The sequence below is a fragment of the Sceloporus undulatus genome, chromosome 6, assembly GCF_019175285.1.
Source record: "Sceloporus undulatus isolate JIND9_A2432 ecotype Alabama chromosome 6, SceUnd_v1.1, whole genome shotgun sequence".
Taxonomy (NCBI): Eukaryota; Metazoa; Chordata; class Lepidosauria; order Squamata; family Phrynosomatidae; genus Sceloporus; species Sceloporus undulatus.
In genome coordinates this window covers 147,714,167-147,730,443 of record NC_056527.1, presented here as the reverse complement: position 1 = coordinate 147,730,443, position 16,277 = coordinate 147,714,167, and the positions used below count along the sequence as shown (strand labels likewise).

Below are 16,277 nucleotides of genomic sequence, written 5' to 3'. Positions count from 1 at the left end.
ATAGCCCTGTTTAAATATTTGAAAGGATGTCATATTGAGGAGGGAGCAAGCTTGTTCTTCTGCTCCAGAGAACAATGGATGCAAGCAACAGGAAAAGGATTCCACCTCAACATTAGGAAGAATTCCTGACAGTAAGGGCTGTTCGACAGTGGAACACACTCCCTCGGAGTGTAGTGGAATCTCCCTCCTTGGAGGTCTTTAAGCAGAGGCTAGATGGCCATCTGCTGGGATGCTTTGATTTGGATTTCCTGCATGACAGTGGGTTGGATTGGATGGCCCTGCAGTCTCTTCCAACTCATGATTCTATGACATTGAAGCAGAAGTTCCCAAATTACCTGTGGCTTCCATTGCTTTGTGTGATCTGCCGAAGGGAGAACCCATTTCTAGCAACGGCACAGCAATAGCAGGGGAGGTGGGGGAAGTCGAAAGGCGGCTGCTGGGATCCGACAATGCTGTGGTTGTGAAAGAGAAGATCAATGGCAAAGAATTACCAAGTTCAGGTACCCACATCGGACATACTGCTGAGCACAAAACCTATTATATTTGACATACACTGCCAAGCCAACATGAAAATGTGAATTCCAAAGTAATTTACCCATTTTGCAACAGCTGTGGAAAAACCTACCGTACGATTGGGTAGGTCTTGCGGACTGAGAGTCAGGAAGGTGAGAGATTGCCTCCTTCCCACTTCATCCGAGGAGAGGTAGGCAGAGAGGATATCGGAGGTGTCGAGCACGTCTTGTTGGAAGGACGGTAGTAGTTGGTAGCTGGAGAACATTTGCCTTAAAGGAAAAAAGTAACAAGCATGGGAGGACAGCCAGGAAAGGTTAAATTTCTGACACTTCAGCTTCATTAGAAATATCTGCAAACCACCAAAGGGATTGAAGCATATGTCAGGAAACAGCAGTGTCTATTCATTGGGGTATCAGTTTGCTCCTCAATATCGTTACTTGCTGAATAAAATTGCTTTTTAAATCTCTAAAAACAGTTTAGTCGTGACATGATGGCGCCTATACCCCCCAATACAAATTGTCTTCCTATGTGCTGCTTCCACTTGCAATGCATTCTATCACGCCTACTAAAGTTTGAGCAAGTCAATTCAGAAAATAAATTCAGAAAGTTACAATTCAAGGAGAAAAATTATACAAAATCATTCCCAAAACTGGTGATTTAGTGGAAACCATCCCTTACCTCAGAAGGCTCAGAGGCAAAACGCCAGGTTACTCAGAGGCAGGTACGGTTTTCAGTATCAGTCACCGGAGTGGTGGCCGTTGTGGTATCTTCCAGAGAGCTGCTCATGAAAGACGTGGTTGCTTGAGGCAGAAGGGCTTGTTGTCACAGGTGTCTGGGCCTGCGAGTTTGGTCATTTTCTTCTGTTTGCTGATCCAGTTCTGGAAAAAAAATTGAACCTTTTCCTTTTTGCTGGACACAGAGAGATACTTACGCATAGTCACTGAAGAAAAGACTACTACTGATGAAGCTCACCTGCACCACCTTATCAAATGGAGAAACAAGACATTGGATGAAAATGCTCAGCTTGCTCTGCACAACCCTTCTGACATTCTTACGTTTCAGACACTGGATGAAAGTTGAGGTAGTTCCAGGATCCTAACTGATGCTCAAACCACTTCACCATGCTGGCTCTCCCATAAACACCACTCCCTCCCCCTCAACTGGTCAAAACTGAAACCAGAAGCAACATGATGACACTTCTGGTCAGGTCTGATTGCCAAGATGAAAACTGGCCTCTGCCACTTCCACAGTTGTTCACTCCAGAACTAGGATAGAGTTTTACAAAAGCTGTCTTTGAACACCACAATCTGATTCCTGAACTAAGCCACAAAAGAGCAAATTAAGGTAATCTATAGGTGCGATCACAACTGACTTTATTAATCTTACTCTGGTCCCTGCTATAAAAGCATTTACTGCTCTAAGGTACCAATGTATGCCTTCTGCCTATTTGACGGGCAGATATAATAACACTCCTGTCCATCTAAGACTATGTATCTGCAAACCCGGCGAAATGGAGAATATCGAACATTACCTTTTACATTGTCCTCTGTATATATCCCCTAGACAAAGGTTTCATGAATGTATTTTAAAATCCCTTTCCAATAGATCTTGCCTTCAGCAGATTTGTGTCCTTTTGGCCGGCAACAAAGTATTTGTTACTTCTATGGTAGCAAAATTTGGTTTAGCCGCTAGCAAGATCAGAATCAGTTTTCTTGATCGGAATGATGGCTAGAACCATTCTAGTTTTATGTTTTAAATATTTTATCATTTTTGATGTATTATTGTTTTTAGTTGATGGGTTTCTCTTACTAATTTTACCATGTTTTATTCGTGGGTTTTGTGCCTTTTTTTTTTTTACTGTTTTTGTATTTACTGTTTGGATCTATTTTATATCGTGACGGCTTTTAGCCTTTAACAATAAACTTTCCATGTTTCCATGTAAAATGTCAAAGATAAGCATGAGTGTTCGCCTTCTCCCAGCACAGCATCACAATATGCGACACACTACCAGAGGAACATCATGATCGAATTTCAAACTTTGCAGAGGCACATCTGGACTAAATGCAACATTCAAATTAACATATACATACTGCCATGTTTAAAGCATACCTTGCTTAATTTTGCTACCGCACTGGTCCTCCAACAGCCCATGAACCACCAGTTTGTAGATCATTGCTTGTGCCCGTTCCAAATCTGCCAGTCCAAGCGCCCTCTTGATGGGCGAGCGCATGACAGCCCGTTTCACCATATGGCGCATCAAGAATTGCAAGGCAGCACGCATTTCCACATCTTCGTGAACAATGGGAGAACTTGCGCAATCAGAATTATGACCACTCTCTGCCAGGACTTTGGGTATCAGTAGCAACTCAGCATATTTGCTGCAACTAAGGAGAGTGCTAAGTGACTTCATAGCCCCAAGGTAAAGATAAGATAACTGCACCGCTCTGATTTCGGTTTGTACAACGTCATGATTTTTTGAGGCGTGCTCGTGGATTTTCCTTTTGCCTTCGGCATTTGGATGCTGTCCCTCCATGCCTAAGGAAATGGCCTCTAAAGAAAAGGAAGTGCTTTCACTTTCAAATTTGGAAGTTGTAGCTCCATGTCCTTTAACTTCCTCAGCGCTTAGCACAGATTGTGCCTCTGACCCAGACTCTCCTTCCGTTTTCTGGTCGGCCTCTCCTTTGTCTTCAGAGTCATGTTTGTGTTTCTTTTCATGTCGCTTGGCATTTTGCTTTCCCGTGTCTTCGTGGATGCCGGTCAGATAGGTGAGGTCCAGCAAAACAGTGGCTGTCAGTCCACGGAATCTTGCGACGTCAAAAGGCAGGGGCTCGCAAGGTTCCAGATTATACAGTGGCGTATCACTAGGCGACCAAAAAGTTGGGAAGCTTTAATAAAGATCAGAAATGACACAGGAAGAAGCAAGTGAGGGATAGACAGGAGGAAAGCACAGGAAATAATGTAGGCAAAATAAGATGTAAAATATAGTTAATCAAAATCTAAATGAACTGACAGTCTAAAAAATTAAACATAAAGAAAGGGAAAGAAATGAGGGTTGTGATTAGGTAATGGGGAGAGGGGATACTCAACACAAAGGTAACAAAGCATATTTTTAAAACAAAACAATCAGTGCCCAATACTTCACGTAATTATGTGGGATGTTTCCCTGAATTAAGGTATACCAGTTTTGGATATTGCCTCTTAATGGATAAAGTGGGGAAAAATCTCCAACACCTGGACTATCATTGCTTGGCACAAAGAAAAGAGAATGCACAGCCTGGAACAGCAGCAGGGAGAGGGCTTCTTATATCTCCCTCCCAAAATTTTAGCAACATTTCAATGTGCTTTCTTTCTTGTTTTTTTCTTTTCTTTTTGGAAAGTATTTTACTTTTAAAAAAGTAAGAAAAGCTTGTGGAGGTTCACAGAACATCCAGCCTCCAGGAAATACATCTAGCAGCCAACAAAATCCAACCAATACACCCCAGTTTATTTATTTATTTGGAGGGGGAGGGAATCAGCAAAAATTTGGACAAAGTGGAAGAGTCAACGAGTTGTTTCTTCAGCTATTAAGAGACCTGTTTGTTTTACCTGTCTGTCTCTCTGGGAGGTGATGAGAGATACCCAAGTTGTGTGGATTGCTCCTCTCACGAACCCAGAGAATGTGGCATGTGGGATCCACTTGTTCCCCATTACACCCCCCCCCCCAACAACCATTAAAATCCCAGGGGAAAAACCCTCAAAAACCAGCTGAAACATGGACAATTTTCCAAGTTGGATGCAACCTACTGTCCTTTCTGGGTATGTCAGATTGGCCCACTGGGAGGGTGCTGGGGAGGGGCTCCAATAATCCTGTTTAGGAATGATTACCAACAAGAATATCTCAAGTGTCAGCAAAACAAACAACAGCCTCAAAAACCAAAGTAGTCAGAAGCTGCATCAAGCTAAACTTGCTTCCCAATGGAGTTGACTTCAGCTACTGTACCAGAGATATTAAAATGCTATGCCATATTGAAAATGTTAACAACATTTCCTAATCTGACCACTTCTCTGACACCAAGACTGAAGGCACTGTACCTGATGGTAATCTCAGCTTCATCCCACTGGACTTTGGCAGAGGTGCTGCCTTCTTTGACCACCCCAAGAAGGGTGGCGTGGCGCCCCGTTTGTCTGTGGACACAGCGGCCTCCGACCCTCAGCCCAGCATCGACTCCACCGATGACCGCCAGGACCGGCCACACTTCCACGCAGAGCGTTTTCAACTGGAGCTCGGAGAGGTCGGCCAGCCCGTGCCGGCTGCTGTGCTTGCTCTTCTCCTCTTCCTTGCTCTCCTTCTCTTCCCGCACTTCATTCTCCTCTCTGCTCTGAACTGAGCGGCTTTTCTTCAGTTTCTGACTGGCTTCTTTAAGGCACGTCTTGATCTTGTGCAGACGCTCCATCATCTTCTTGTTGATGCAATGTGTCCACCGGTCTGTTCGATGGAGGATGCGGATGAGCTGGATCGTGGCTTCGGCAAGAACGGTGGCAACAGGGCTGCAGATGGGGTCCCCTGGAAGCAAGTCCCTTGGGGTGCCACGCATCTGCATGTCACAGATTTTGACCTAGGGAGACAGATGGACACACACAGTCACCGATTTTCATGGAGCAAGGTTCCCAGGTTTTTCTAAAAATTATTTGTTAACTATTTATATTTATTTTCTTTATTTATATGTCATCTTTCCCCTGGACTGTGACCCAAGGTGACTCACAAAAAGCAATAGAATTATAAAGACAATAAAAAATCATCACATTAAAACAGTATAAAATCATTAAGAGGCATACAAAAGTTAAAAAATAAGTCACATCAAACTAATGAAGTTATACCTGAATTTTCAGTCACACTAGGCCACTTATATATTCCCACCAACTTATACTATATGAGAATTGATTTTCACTAGTACCACTGAAAACTTCAGTTACCTTTTCTCCAGGATTACTGCTATAAAACATAACACAAGGGTACAATTCTGCAGCATCCACGTCTTCAAAAGCCAACTTTGGTTCCTGGTAGTAAAACCAACAAAAACAATTAGAAGAGAGAAGCCTTTCTAGAATTGAGCATTTCAAACACCCATTTTACAAGGAAGCACACCCTAACTCATTTTTTAAAATAACTTTTTTATTTACATTTTCCCTTTTACAAATATTCCTTAATTTGCGCAGCACATCATTCAATCCCCTCTTCTCCTTCCTCTCACCTCAAAACATTAGTCAGTTAGCCAAATACGTATGTATCACTGTCTATCACTGAAAATAAAACACATCTTCAGGACACAGATGAATGATTTGTATATTGTTATTAACATTCAAAATGCATTTGTTTCCAAAAGGAAGTTTGATAAGATGGTGGGTTAAATCCAAAATTCATAGGCGTAACATAAGTAATAAAGTGCTTTCAAATTTCTTTAAATTTATCCACTTTAATTTCTCCTTTAGGTAATCTCATTTTATAGGTTATCTTTTCTGATAGTGTTATAGATCACACTGTATTTATCCACTTTTGTACTGAAAGCCCCTCTAACATTTTCCATGATTTCACTATTTCTAATCTTGCATCTTTTAACAGTACTATAACATCTTTATTTTTCATTTTCTTGTTCAAACAGGAAAATTAATTTTTTCTATAAAATATTCTTTGACCTAACATTTTATTTATCCAATTTAGTATTCCCCTTCTCCCCCAGAAATTAACTATTTTGGGGCAAGATAGCCACATATATTGCCAATCTGAATTAGCACAATCTCTCCAGCAGAAAATGTTTTAGTGCAATCTATCCTGCATAAAATGTTCAAACCATCACTAACTTTCTAATGAAAATGGCAAGACAAGTGCATCAGGTCATGCTTCAACTTCCAACCATTGAGAAGCTATCGCTAGAGAAGAGCTGGACTATTCAGTGGTGGAACCTGCCCTAAAAATTCCCTGCCCTCCTGAGATCAAAACAGCATATTTTTTGACATTCATACCGAAAGAAGTAAAGAGAAATTTCATACCTCTCCATTTTTACCAAAGGAAATAGTTCTTGCTTCCATATCCAACACGCAGGTGATGAAATCTCCTTGGGTAAAACTGGTCAGCGTCAGTGTCTGCTCCCCATTATGGTAGAGGTTGCCACTGTACGCTCTGTACAGCCACATGTCTGAGGTAGTGCGATGGTTAAAATCGTGGACAGGCCAGCGAGACACCCCAACACAAGTCCCTTCATTGCCTCGATTTTCCTTCACAATGTAGAACTAAAAAGTGCATAGAGGAAAAAAAAATCAGTGTTATGGCGATACCTCAAAAATTACTGATCAATAATTGATACAAAATCAACACGGAATATGTATTTGAATCCAAAAAGCCACATCAACCAGTAATTTAACTTGTTGATGAATTCCGAGAGATTCTTTAGTACTATAGCACTACATGCATGACAGATTTACATATCTACCTTGCCACATCATTATTTTTAAAAGCGCTCCCCCTGTTCTACGTACCTTCCATTGGTAACACCCAGAAGTGACTCCAGTGGATGCTAAGCCATACCCCTTTCCACCGCTCCCATGAGTCAGGATCTGCCCATTCTCCACAATGCAGCACTGGGCTTTCTCAGGGTCAAAGGACACTTCTTGAATTGGAAGGTTCTCATCTTCCTCTTCTGATTCACCTTGTTTCTTTCAAAAATCGAACACAAACACCTCACAATTTATGTTTACTTCATACCTTGCTTCTTTCTCCCAACATGGGATCCAAGGTACCTCCCAACAGATTAAAAATGAACAGCTTTTTAAAAAATGATGACGTTTTTAAAAAAAATTAAACTATCCTATCAAAAACAGCACTAATTTAAAGCAGTTTCAACACATTTAAAATGAAACAAAAAAGGGGGGAGGTACAGTGCACACATGCACACACACAGATCACAGTATTTCAGATGGTATGGACCAAGTCATATTAAGTAAATGGATCCAGAAGAAAACGCACACTATTTTGGTAAGCTAGTAATACCTGCAGCTTCATTTCTTGCTCTTTCTCCTTGATCTGAATTACATGTTTGGCTTGTGCAACTGGACTCTCCCACATACAGTCAGACAAAAGGGAAAATAATCGCTCGATAACCTATTGGGAAACATAATTTCAGAAGATTCCATTCCAACTCATCACAAGTAATGTTAAAACACTCTATATTCTTAGCAGCAGTACTTAGTAAGGGATTTAAGTATGTAGCAGAAGGAACCTTGCATCTAAACATCCCTTATGAATGGTTCTCTGCCACATAGGTTTAATGAAATTTGAAAAGGACTGCAAGTGAAATGGACGCTAAGCAGCAATGTTTTTTTTTAATTCTTTATTTGTTTAAAAAAGAAAAGAAAAACAATACAACATACAACATGATCACAGCAATGTTTTAAGGGTTCATAAGGATAGCAGAGCTGGCTCAGAATTATGGACCTGGAAAAGAGCTCTGCACAAAACCCTTGGAGAGGCCCCAGCACTCAGGGGAAGCTGCGCTTTAAAGACCAATGGTTTTATTCCGTGCAAGACAGTTTCACAGGATAAAGTGACCAGTTGGGAAAACAGGGGCAGGAGAGAGGCACAAAATGCTTCTGTAACCAAGCCAAAACATTACATATTGTTTAAAAAAACCTGTAGAAACCTGAGCCATCTGGTCATCTTCCACACCAGATTCGCAAGCAGGCAACACGGCTTCCAGAACGTGTAGCGCAAGCAGCCTGGTCCTCAAGTTGCCAACCAAAGGTACACCTAAAACAAGATTTAAAAAAGAGCAGAGGTCAACGAAGGCAGGAATGTGTGACGTACAGCTTTTTGAAGAAGCACTAAGATGGAGTGGTCAAAGTGAAGCCTGCAGGAGGCCCCCTGTTTCCCACTTTTCTGACCCCTGAAGCCCTCCCTTTCCCCATGCAGCTGCCCACCCTGGCTTAAATATGTAAACTTTGTGTGATGATGGAATCTGCCACACGCACAAATACACACAGGTATACCTGAGCAACACTTCTGAGAAGCTATATTCAGGAGCACTTCTGTCCACTTTGGAGAAGCCATTTTTGACTGGATGGCTTTTGAAGAAACAACCCTTCTAAGAAAAACTAAGAAGTCTCCCAGATGTAGCTCAGCAGCGTGCTGTTTCCGGAGAGCCACTGTGGATTTAAAATTATGTGAATTAATATTTTCAACAGGAAGCTGAATTATTATGTTCTGAAAATGACCTGATTTGCCTGCCCAGAGATGAGCATGGAGACACTAAGAGAGAACGCATTATAGTTGTATGACCATTTTGTCACTGAATGTTCTATCTACTCCACTTTCATCGTCCCATTGATTGATGGACATTGTTTTTACCAGTTTTATGTAACTGGTATAAACAAACAGCAAGGAGTCTTCTCAACTGAAGAGCACATTCAAATGAAATCAAGAAATAAACAATTTGCAAAACATCAGTATCTTATTTAGTTTCACTGATAAATTACTTGAAGGTATACAAGAATTAAACAAAGAAAGAAAGAAATGACTCCCACACAATCCAAATCCAACTACTAGACTCTTACAGTGGCCCTTGGTGCTACACAATCTTTCCTCTCCGCCAGCAGTTTGCTCTTTTTTATTTTTTAAAAGATACAATATTATGAAGACATAGTACCTCTGAAGTCTTTCCTCTCACTCTCTTCATTTGAGTCTGCCTTCTTTTCATCCTCTTGCTCCTGCTCACTATCTTCTTTTTCCCCAAAGGAAGCCATGAGCATCACACCAGCCTGAGACAGCAGATTTTTCAGCTGACTACATAGCAGATCCAGCAATGATTGGACCACTTTGGGACTCAGTTTATCTGCGTAGGTTCTGTGTGGGAAAAGGATACTTCTGTGATCAAGACCTTGGTAAGAGCTTCCAGTAAAGCACTGCATAGGATTTGGCAAAGATACAGATATAAGACAGATGTCAAGGCCTGAACTATCTCTGTGACAGAGGCGACTGTGGAAGAGAATAGCTTCCACCGTTCCCTTCCATCAAACAGCACCATCTCTATTCTATTTACTTGGGCCAGAAGCAGCCTCAGAAGTGGGCGCCATTTCTGGGAAGACTGGCAACAAAGTGCAGGAACTGCAATCCTCATCTATCCATATCACATTTATTATAATTATCATGTATTATGGCCCCATACATACAGGCCAAAATAAAGCTGCTTCGGGTCACTTTGGAAGTATGCTGTTTCAATGACACATGCGTACTAAGAGTCCGGAAGCTGTGCCAAAGCCATGATCCAGTCGCAAGGACTAAAGCACAGCTAAACAGCATACCTCCAAAGTGATCTGAAGCAGCTTTATTTTGGGCCCTTATAATTATTACAATATAGTATGTATTTATACTACAGTGGTGCCTGCCCAAGAAGGTCCATTTGGGACTAAGCAAACAATGCGACATCTAGCAGTGTAGACCTGAGGCTGTGTCAGAGTTTCAGCTGAAGAGAAATGAGAACGTCTTTGCTTATATTTTCTTTTTCTGCATCCTATTCCCTCTAAATGTCATCAATAAAACTCAGTGGCTTTGTCTTATGTCAGTCTACCGTTTAAACCTAAACTGGACAGGTTCTAAGTCAATGGTCCCCAAACTGTGCTCTTTGAGAGATTTTGGACTTCAGCTCCCAGAACCCCAGACTACTGGTCAACATGGCTGAGGCTTCTGGGAGTTGAAGTCCACAACTTCTTGAAGGGTACAGTTTGGGGACCACTGCCCTAAGTGGATCAGGCCCTCCAATTCACATAGCAGGTCAATGCTCCATAAGTCTTTCATTTCCTCAGGCAGGAGGGAAAACGACTGCTTCTCTTGAAATGTAAGATTTTGAAAGAAGAAATATCAACTGGAAAACAAGCTGTCCATACTTACCCTGTAGTGATGGCTAGGATCTGAAGTAACCTAGTGCTGGCTACTTTTAAAGCAGTGCTGAGCTGGGAAACGCCAGTCTTGGGAAGCAGCTGCAGTGGCTGGCCAAGCATGGTGTCTGTTCCACACAACTGGGAGAGGACGTTTAATAGCCCGGTGGAGATGGCCAAGGAGACGTCAACTGGCTGGTAGTGTACACTTAGGGCAAACACAGTTACCAACAGGAGACGCTGTTGTGCCTCTAATACACACACAGACACACACACACACACGTGCAGACACAAAACCAAAAGTCAGGGAAATACTTTAGATGATTCCTGTCGTCAGCATGCCCACTTATCACCAATGAAAGCAAGCAACACAGGACTTGCTTTCTGCCAGCCACAAAAGAGCTTCCATGATTTCACCAGCTGCTCTTTACTTACCTATGTGATGCTTGTTTGCTTGGAGGGCTCTTTCCAGAGTAGCAGATAACTGCTGATAGATCTTGTGCACAGCCACTTGGATTTCCGTCTGGATATTCCTCTTGGCAGCCCTGATACCATCCTGAAAAGGGGGGGGGGGGGTTAAAATCAAGCAAATATTATTAATGTGAATCCTCTAACTCAGTGGTGGAGAACCTTTTAGAGACCGAGTGCCCAAACTGCAACCCAAACCCCACTTATTTATTGCAAAGTGCCACGTCTCTCTGGATTTCTAATGACAAACTCTAGTGAAGTCTGTGTTGGGATGATGGTGTGTGTGCCCACAGAGAGGGCTCTGAGTGCCACCTCTGGCACACGTGCCACAGGTTCGCCATCACTGCTCTAACTGTTCAAATAAAGAAGAAAGGTTTTAAGAAAAAGGACTCTTTGCTAGCTCACTGGAAATTGTTAACAGAAACAAAAACACTGAATCCTTGTAGCATCTTGAATACATAACAAAATAGTTAAAGAGTTCACTTGTTTAGAAATAAAAAAAACACCATGATGTTACCACATGCTTCACAGTTTATTCACACTTATGAATGCACTTCCAGTACTGCTGGAAGAAACCTGTTTGTTATTTACACCACCATTTGCACACAAAAGGGATGTACTGGCAGGTTCATATTTGCAGAAGTACAAAAAAGAGTTTAAAAAGAATCTTAATGAGGGGGATTTCAAACACAATTCAAAAAGGAATGGATGTGCTCTGGAGCCATGCAACTCTAATTGATTCTGCTTGTGGGGCAGGGATAGGAGAGATGGGAGAAAGGATGGATTAAATAAGAGCATCCAGGGAAAAGACTGGGGCCAGCCCACTGAACACAAATTTGGAAGCTGAACAGTCTGCATTCAATGGGATGGATCAAATTCCCAAACCACAACAAAGCACCTCTTACCTGATAGTGATGTAAACGGATGCTCTCCCCTTTGGACCCAGCATGGCCCACAGTGCCTAAGCCAAAACACCCAGCTAGGAATTGCAGCCTCACAGAGGTGAGAAGTGAAGAAGACTGGAAGCCCAGACCCTGGCGGCTCCCAATGGAGGGAGTGCTGCTCTTTTCTTCCATCCCAGAAAGCAAGACCAAGATCTGATGAAGTGCCTCCAGACGCAGCTAAAAGCAATTTTAAAAATAACGTTTGGAGTTTTACAAGGTACAAAGTGATGGATTGTTACCTTTAAAGCTCTACATGGTTTCTATTCAGGTTACCTATGGGATCGCCTCCTCCCATACAACGTGCCCTGTACATTCAGGTCCTCTGGCGGACATTTACCCCAGTCAGCCAGGACTAGGTTGACAACTGTCAGCCAGAGGACATTTTCTTCAATGCTCCTTTACTGGAATGACCTGCCAGAAGAGATTCAACAGTTGAATAAACTGTAGGAATTTAAGAGTATTGAAGACCAGTCCCTTCCAGCAGGTTGATCGGGATAGTGTTTAAATTGCTCAGCTACAATCTCAGCCATTCTTTTAATAGTAATTTATTTAATTTTTAAACAAACAAAAAAAACTTTTGTATCGAATGTTGTTGGGCCTGGGTTTCGTTGTTTGTTGGTTTGTTTGTGAGAGCCAGGGTGAGGTAGTGGTCTAATTGTTGAACTCAGATTCTGGGAGACCAGCATTCAAATCCCTGTTTGGGCATGAAAACCCACTGGATAACCCTGGAAAGTCACCCTCTCTCAGCCTCAAAGGCAGGCAAGTGCAATCCTCCTCTGAACAAATCTTGCCAAGAAAACCACAAGTCAACTTGAAGGTACACAGTAACCATCAAATAGGTTTTAGCTGTACTTTGTTTTAATTTACCTTAAGCTGCTTTGGATCCCAAACCAGGAGAAAGGTGGGATGTAAGATGAATAAAGTAAATAAATAAGTACCATTTTTGGCAGTGTTTCTAAGCTTTGAGAATGCAAGCTGACATCTAAAGAGCATTATTTCCTCTATAGTAAAGGAGAAGGGCTATGGTAAAACACACACCTCTGCTCTGTGTTGCTGCTGCTCCATTGCAATGATATAGGCCTGTGGGCTGGTTGACATGCTTTCTTCAGGCTCCTTGAAGCCTGGGGAGCTTCCCACGTCCCCGCTTACAAAGCTAATAACATTTTCAATGAGTGTATGAACGCCAATGGATTTCGTAAATTCAAAATCAGACTCCCCAAACAGATAGGAAGAGCTGTAAAGCCAATCTCTGTGCTTCAGACGGGTCCATGAGTCACTCAGTGCTTCAATTGGGCTGTGGATGGCTCCTAGGAACACACAGTAGGATTTCATAAGTTTCCGTGGGGTCATATTTTTAATGACAACAGAAGTGAATGTGCAGCTTGCCACTGAAACAGATGGAAATGGGGTTTCCTGTCATATCATGCATACTACAGTGAGCAACATTTAGTATGTATTAAATAAATAAATATACATACCACAAAGGAAATCAATTTAAACTAAGTTTCTATTGCCGAAATCCTTAAGCCACACATCACCACAGAAGGAAATTAAAGGCAAAAGCCACTCCGACTGCTCAAGTTAAAGCTAGAACACTGAATAAGGGGGTGTGCAAACAAAACAAGAGGAGAGCCCTTCGGGGAAAAGAACAGCCTGCCACCAAAGAAACAGTGCACTTAATGCTCTCTTTTTAGAAATAAAAAATACGGCCAACCGTAAAGCAAACTTAGTGCTTAAGTTGCAATATTATACTCTCACGGGCAAAGCAAAGGGGATGACTTATAGCTTGCTTTGGATTGGCACAGGGATGGGGTAAAAGGGCAAGTAAACCTACACAGGCTATTTCTCTTCTGCCTTCTCCCTTCAGCACTGCTTTCCTCTTATATGGCATTGTATAACAAACCTGCCTCATTGAACGCAACCAGGAATAAGCACAAAACTGAGTTGTGGTTTTTGCTTCAGTCCTGGAAAAGGCTAAGCAACAATGTCCCAATCACCGATCAAAATTCAACTCACTATCATGTGGTCCCTGCCTCCACCCAAACAGGTGATCAGGATGGCCCTTTATGATCTGACTGTGTCAAAACGTGGTGCAGGGCCTTTGTTCCCACAGGAATTAATTGTAAGTTTACAATGTTTACAATGACAATGAAGAACCATAGCGTTAGGCATTGCTTTGGCCAAGATCTCACACACACTGGAGGGATGAATACGCAACTTCACACTGACAGAGTGACACAGCAGTTGTATTACACCCACCTCACTAGTGAACTGGGAATGCTGTGCAAGCAGCTGTCCACTTGCATGCAGAATACCTGGGCACAATGGTACCACATGCGAAACGCTGCCTCCACAACCTTGAACTCAATGCAGATTTTCGACAGCAGGCAAAAATATCCAATAGCAACTAAAACAGTTACACTGATAACTTGTGTTAACAGCACTTCACTACCTTATTTCAATCACAAATCCAAATGAACAAATGGTAATAGGTTTGAGGGTGATGCCAGGGTCCACAGTGCGCAGAATCCCTTCAGCTTGCAAGAAACCTTGCAGGTTTCAATGCCCTTGATGTACCCCTGTCACTCCTCAGACCAATGCTTCTACCTTACCAACCCACATATTTGAGTAGCACAATCTTCCAATAGTAAATGGACAGCAGTCTTCCTCACTCCTTGCATGCAAGAGGAGACAACCCACATGATTCTCTCAAGCTTCTCTGGAAGCTACAAAATTTTTGAGGGGAGGTAATTATAACCCTACATATTACTGATCTGTTCTAACAATAATTTTGCTTATGTTGTTATCCAAATAAATTGCTTCAGCGTTTTAAAAAAAGCTTTAAAATGTCACTTATTGTGAACCAGTGACTGTAGGAGGACAAGAAAGAGCAGGTATGTTACGCACAGATGGTCCTATCAACAAACAACATTGTGTTCTGCATGCATGAACAGATGAAAACCACAGCACCTTCATGGCATCTGCATGGAGGCTTAAACACATCTTGATCCTTCTGTGTGGAATGGTTGTTAAAGAGTGTCAGGTTACCACCAGTTTCAAATCCCCACTTGTCCATGAAGTGCCACAGTTAATCCTGGGTCTGCAGTTACCTCTTACTCTAGCCAACCTCAAAGGGCTCTTGAGAGACTAGAACAGATTGCAGGGGAAGAACTGCATGTGCTCTCTTGGATTTTATGGGAGAAGAGTGATATTTTAAAAACATGTAATAAATTACAGGCTTCTCAACCACAGAAAGCACTAAAAAAACACTGTGAAGGGCCTAATGGAGGGTCCCAACAAGAGCAGTATTAATGGGAACTTGGCAAATAAACATTTATGCAAGTTCCTCTGATTCAGTGGGTCTACTCTAGTTGTAAAAACTGAATGTGGGCACCTCAGTGACTGCTGGTAATGCCATTTGACTGCTTTATTTGAATGCAACCAAGAGGCTTTGGAAACCTGTCTACTCTTGAACAGAATCTGAGAGGCACCGGGATACCTTCACATTCAAATCTGGGAAGCTATTTGTTTGGATTTTAAAGCTTGTTTACTCTCACTGTAAACTTTCTTCATGAGGCCAGTTTTGATAGAAACTGGAAACTTGGTATTTACTGTGAAGGTCCATTCTGGGTTGGCGCAGAGGAGGAATCCTCATAGTTTAGAGTGGTTTCCTCTCCTACACTAACCAGACAATTATCCTTTAAAAAGATTAGTTACTGGAGGTGGGGGGGACCCTCAAAGTGGAGCAGAAAAGGAAAAGTTTGAGGGAACCAATGCCAGCTCTCTCCTCCAAAGGGAAGGAGGTGGTAGGATTTGAGGAACTTGAGAATGCACAAATGGGTGGTGTAGAGGACAGGGTATTAACAGTGATCTTAGAGGTGGTCTGGCACACTTCCATGGTAAGCCAACTACCCTCCCCAAGAAAGCTTGAGGAAGCTCTCTATCATGGTGTATGCAACCTGACATACTGAGAACATGTCATGTAATGACTCAAAGCCTCACAGCAATCTTGCTCAGTATTACACCCTGAACGCATCTCAAATTCTACTCTCTAGGGTTCAACATGCAGATCTTTTGCAGCCTTGCCAGTGGACATGCCAGGCAATGAATCTGATTTCTGAAACACAAGTACAAGCTCCATCCATCCTCTCACCTACAGAAGTAACTGAACACAAAACCTAAGTTAGCTAAATATAGAATCTTGGGAGCCCCAACTTCAGCATTCAAGGTTGTAAATAAGAAATTAGCCTATTCCTAAACATAAGGGGGGGAAATAGGAACCTGATGTTTACTTGTCCTTATATATGCCAGTTCCCAGTAACGGGGTTTTCAAAATGAACATGGAATTGCTGCTATACATATTTTATGTTTCATAAAGTATGTAGGCAAGCTAGAAAAAGGAAAATAAAATCATAACATGCCATCATGTACTTGCTTGAAGCTCTTCTT

The 16,277-nt window shown here is 42.1% G+C and overlaps 3 protein-coding genes across 4 annotated transcripts in view; 1 reads left to right on the top strand and 2 right to left on the bottom strand.

Annotated features, from left to right (window-relative positions):
- Positions 1 to 16,277, bottom strand: part of MINDY2 (MINDY lysine 48 deubiquitinase 2) — a 689,230-nt gene that overhangs the window by 347,415 nt on the left and 325,538 nt on the right. The window lies entirely within an intron of this gene.
- MYO1E (myosin IE) overlaps positions 1 to 16,277 on the top strand; it is a 568,767-nt gene that overhangs the window by 331,851 nt on the left and 220,639 nt on the right. The window lies entirely within an intron of this gene.
- The window catches only part of HERC1 (HECT and RLD domain containing E3 ubiquitin protein ligase family member 1), an 89,456-nt gene that overhangs the window by 34,199 nt on the left and 38,980 nt on the right, over positions 1 to 16,277 (bottom strand). Inside the window, 23 exon segments of the mRNA XM_042471421.1 lie at positions 336 to 452; positions 626 to 664; positions 667 to 696; positions 699 to 731; positions 734 to 766; positions 769 to 782; positions 1,192 to 1,241; positions 1,243 to 1,311; positions 1,313 to 1,365; positions 1,368 to 1,391; positions 2,623 to 3,398; positions 4,585 to 5,108; positions 5,467 to 5,550; positions 6,541 to 6,780; positions 7,027 to 7,203; positions 7,538 to 7,648; positions 8,187 to 8,293; positions 8,533 to 8,688; positions 9,189 to 9,385; positions 10,430 to 10,667; positions 10,852 to 10,972; positions 11,790 to 12,005; positions 12,867 to 13,135. Coding sequence (XP_042327355.1) covers positions 336 to 452; positions 626 to 664; positions 667 to 696; positions 699 to 731; positions 734 to 766; positions 769 to 782; positions 1,192 to 1,241; positions 1,243 to 1,311; positions 1,313 to 1,365; positions 1,368 to 1,391; positions 2,623 to 3,398; positions 4,585 to 5,108; positions 5,467 to 5,550; positions 6,541 to 6,780; positions 7,027 to 7,203; positions 7,538 to 7,648; positions 8,187 to 8,293; positions 8,533 to 8,688; positions 9,189 to 9,385; positions 10,430 to 10,667; positions 10,852 to 10,972; positions 11,790 to 12,005; positions 12,867 to 13,135 — 3,678 coding nt within the window.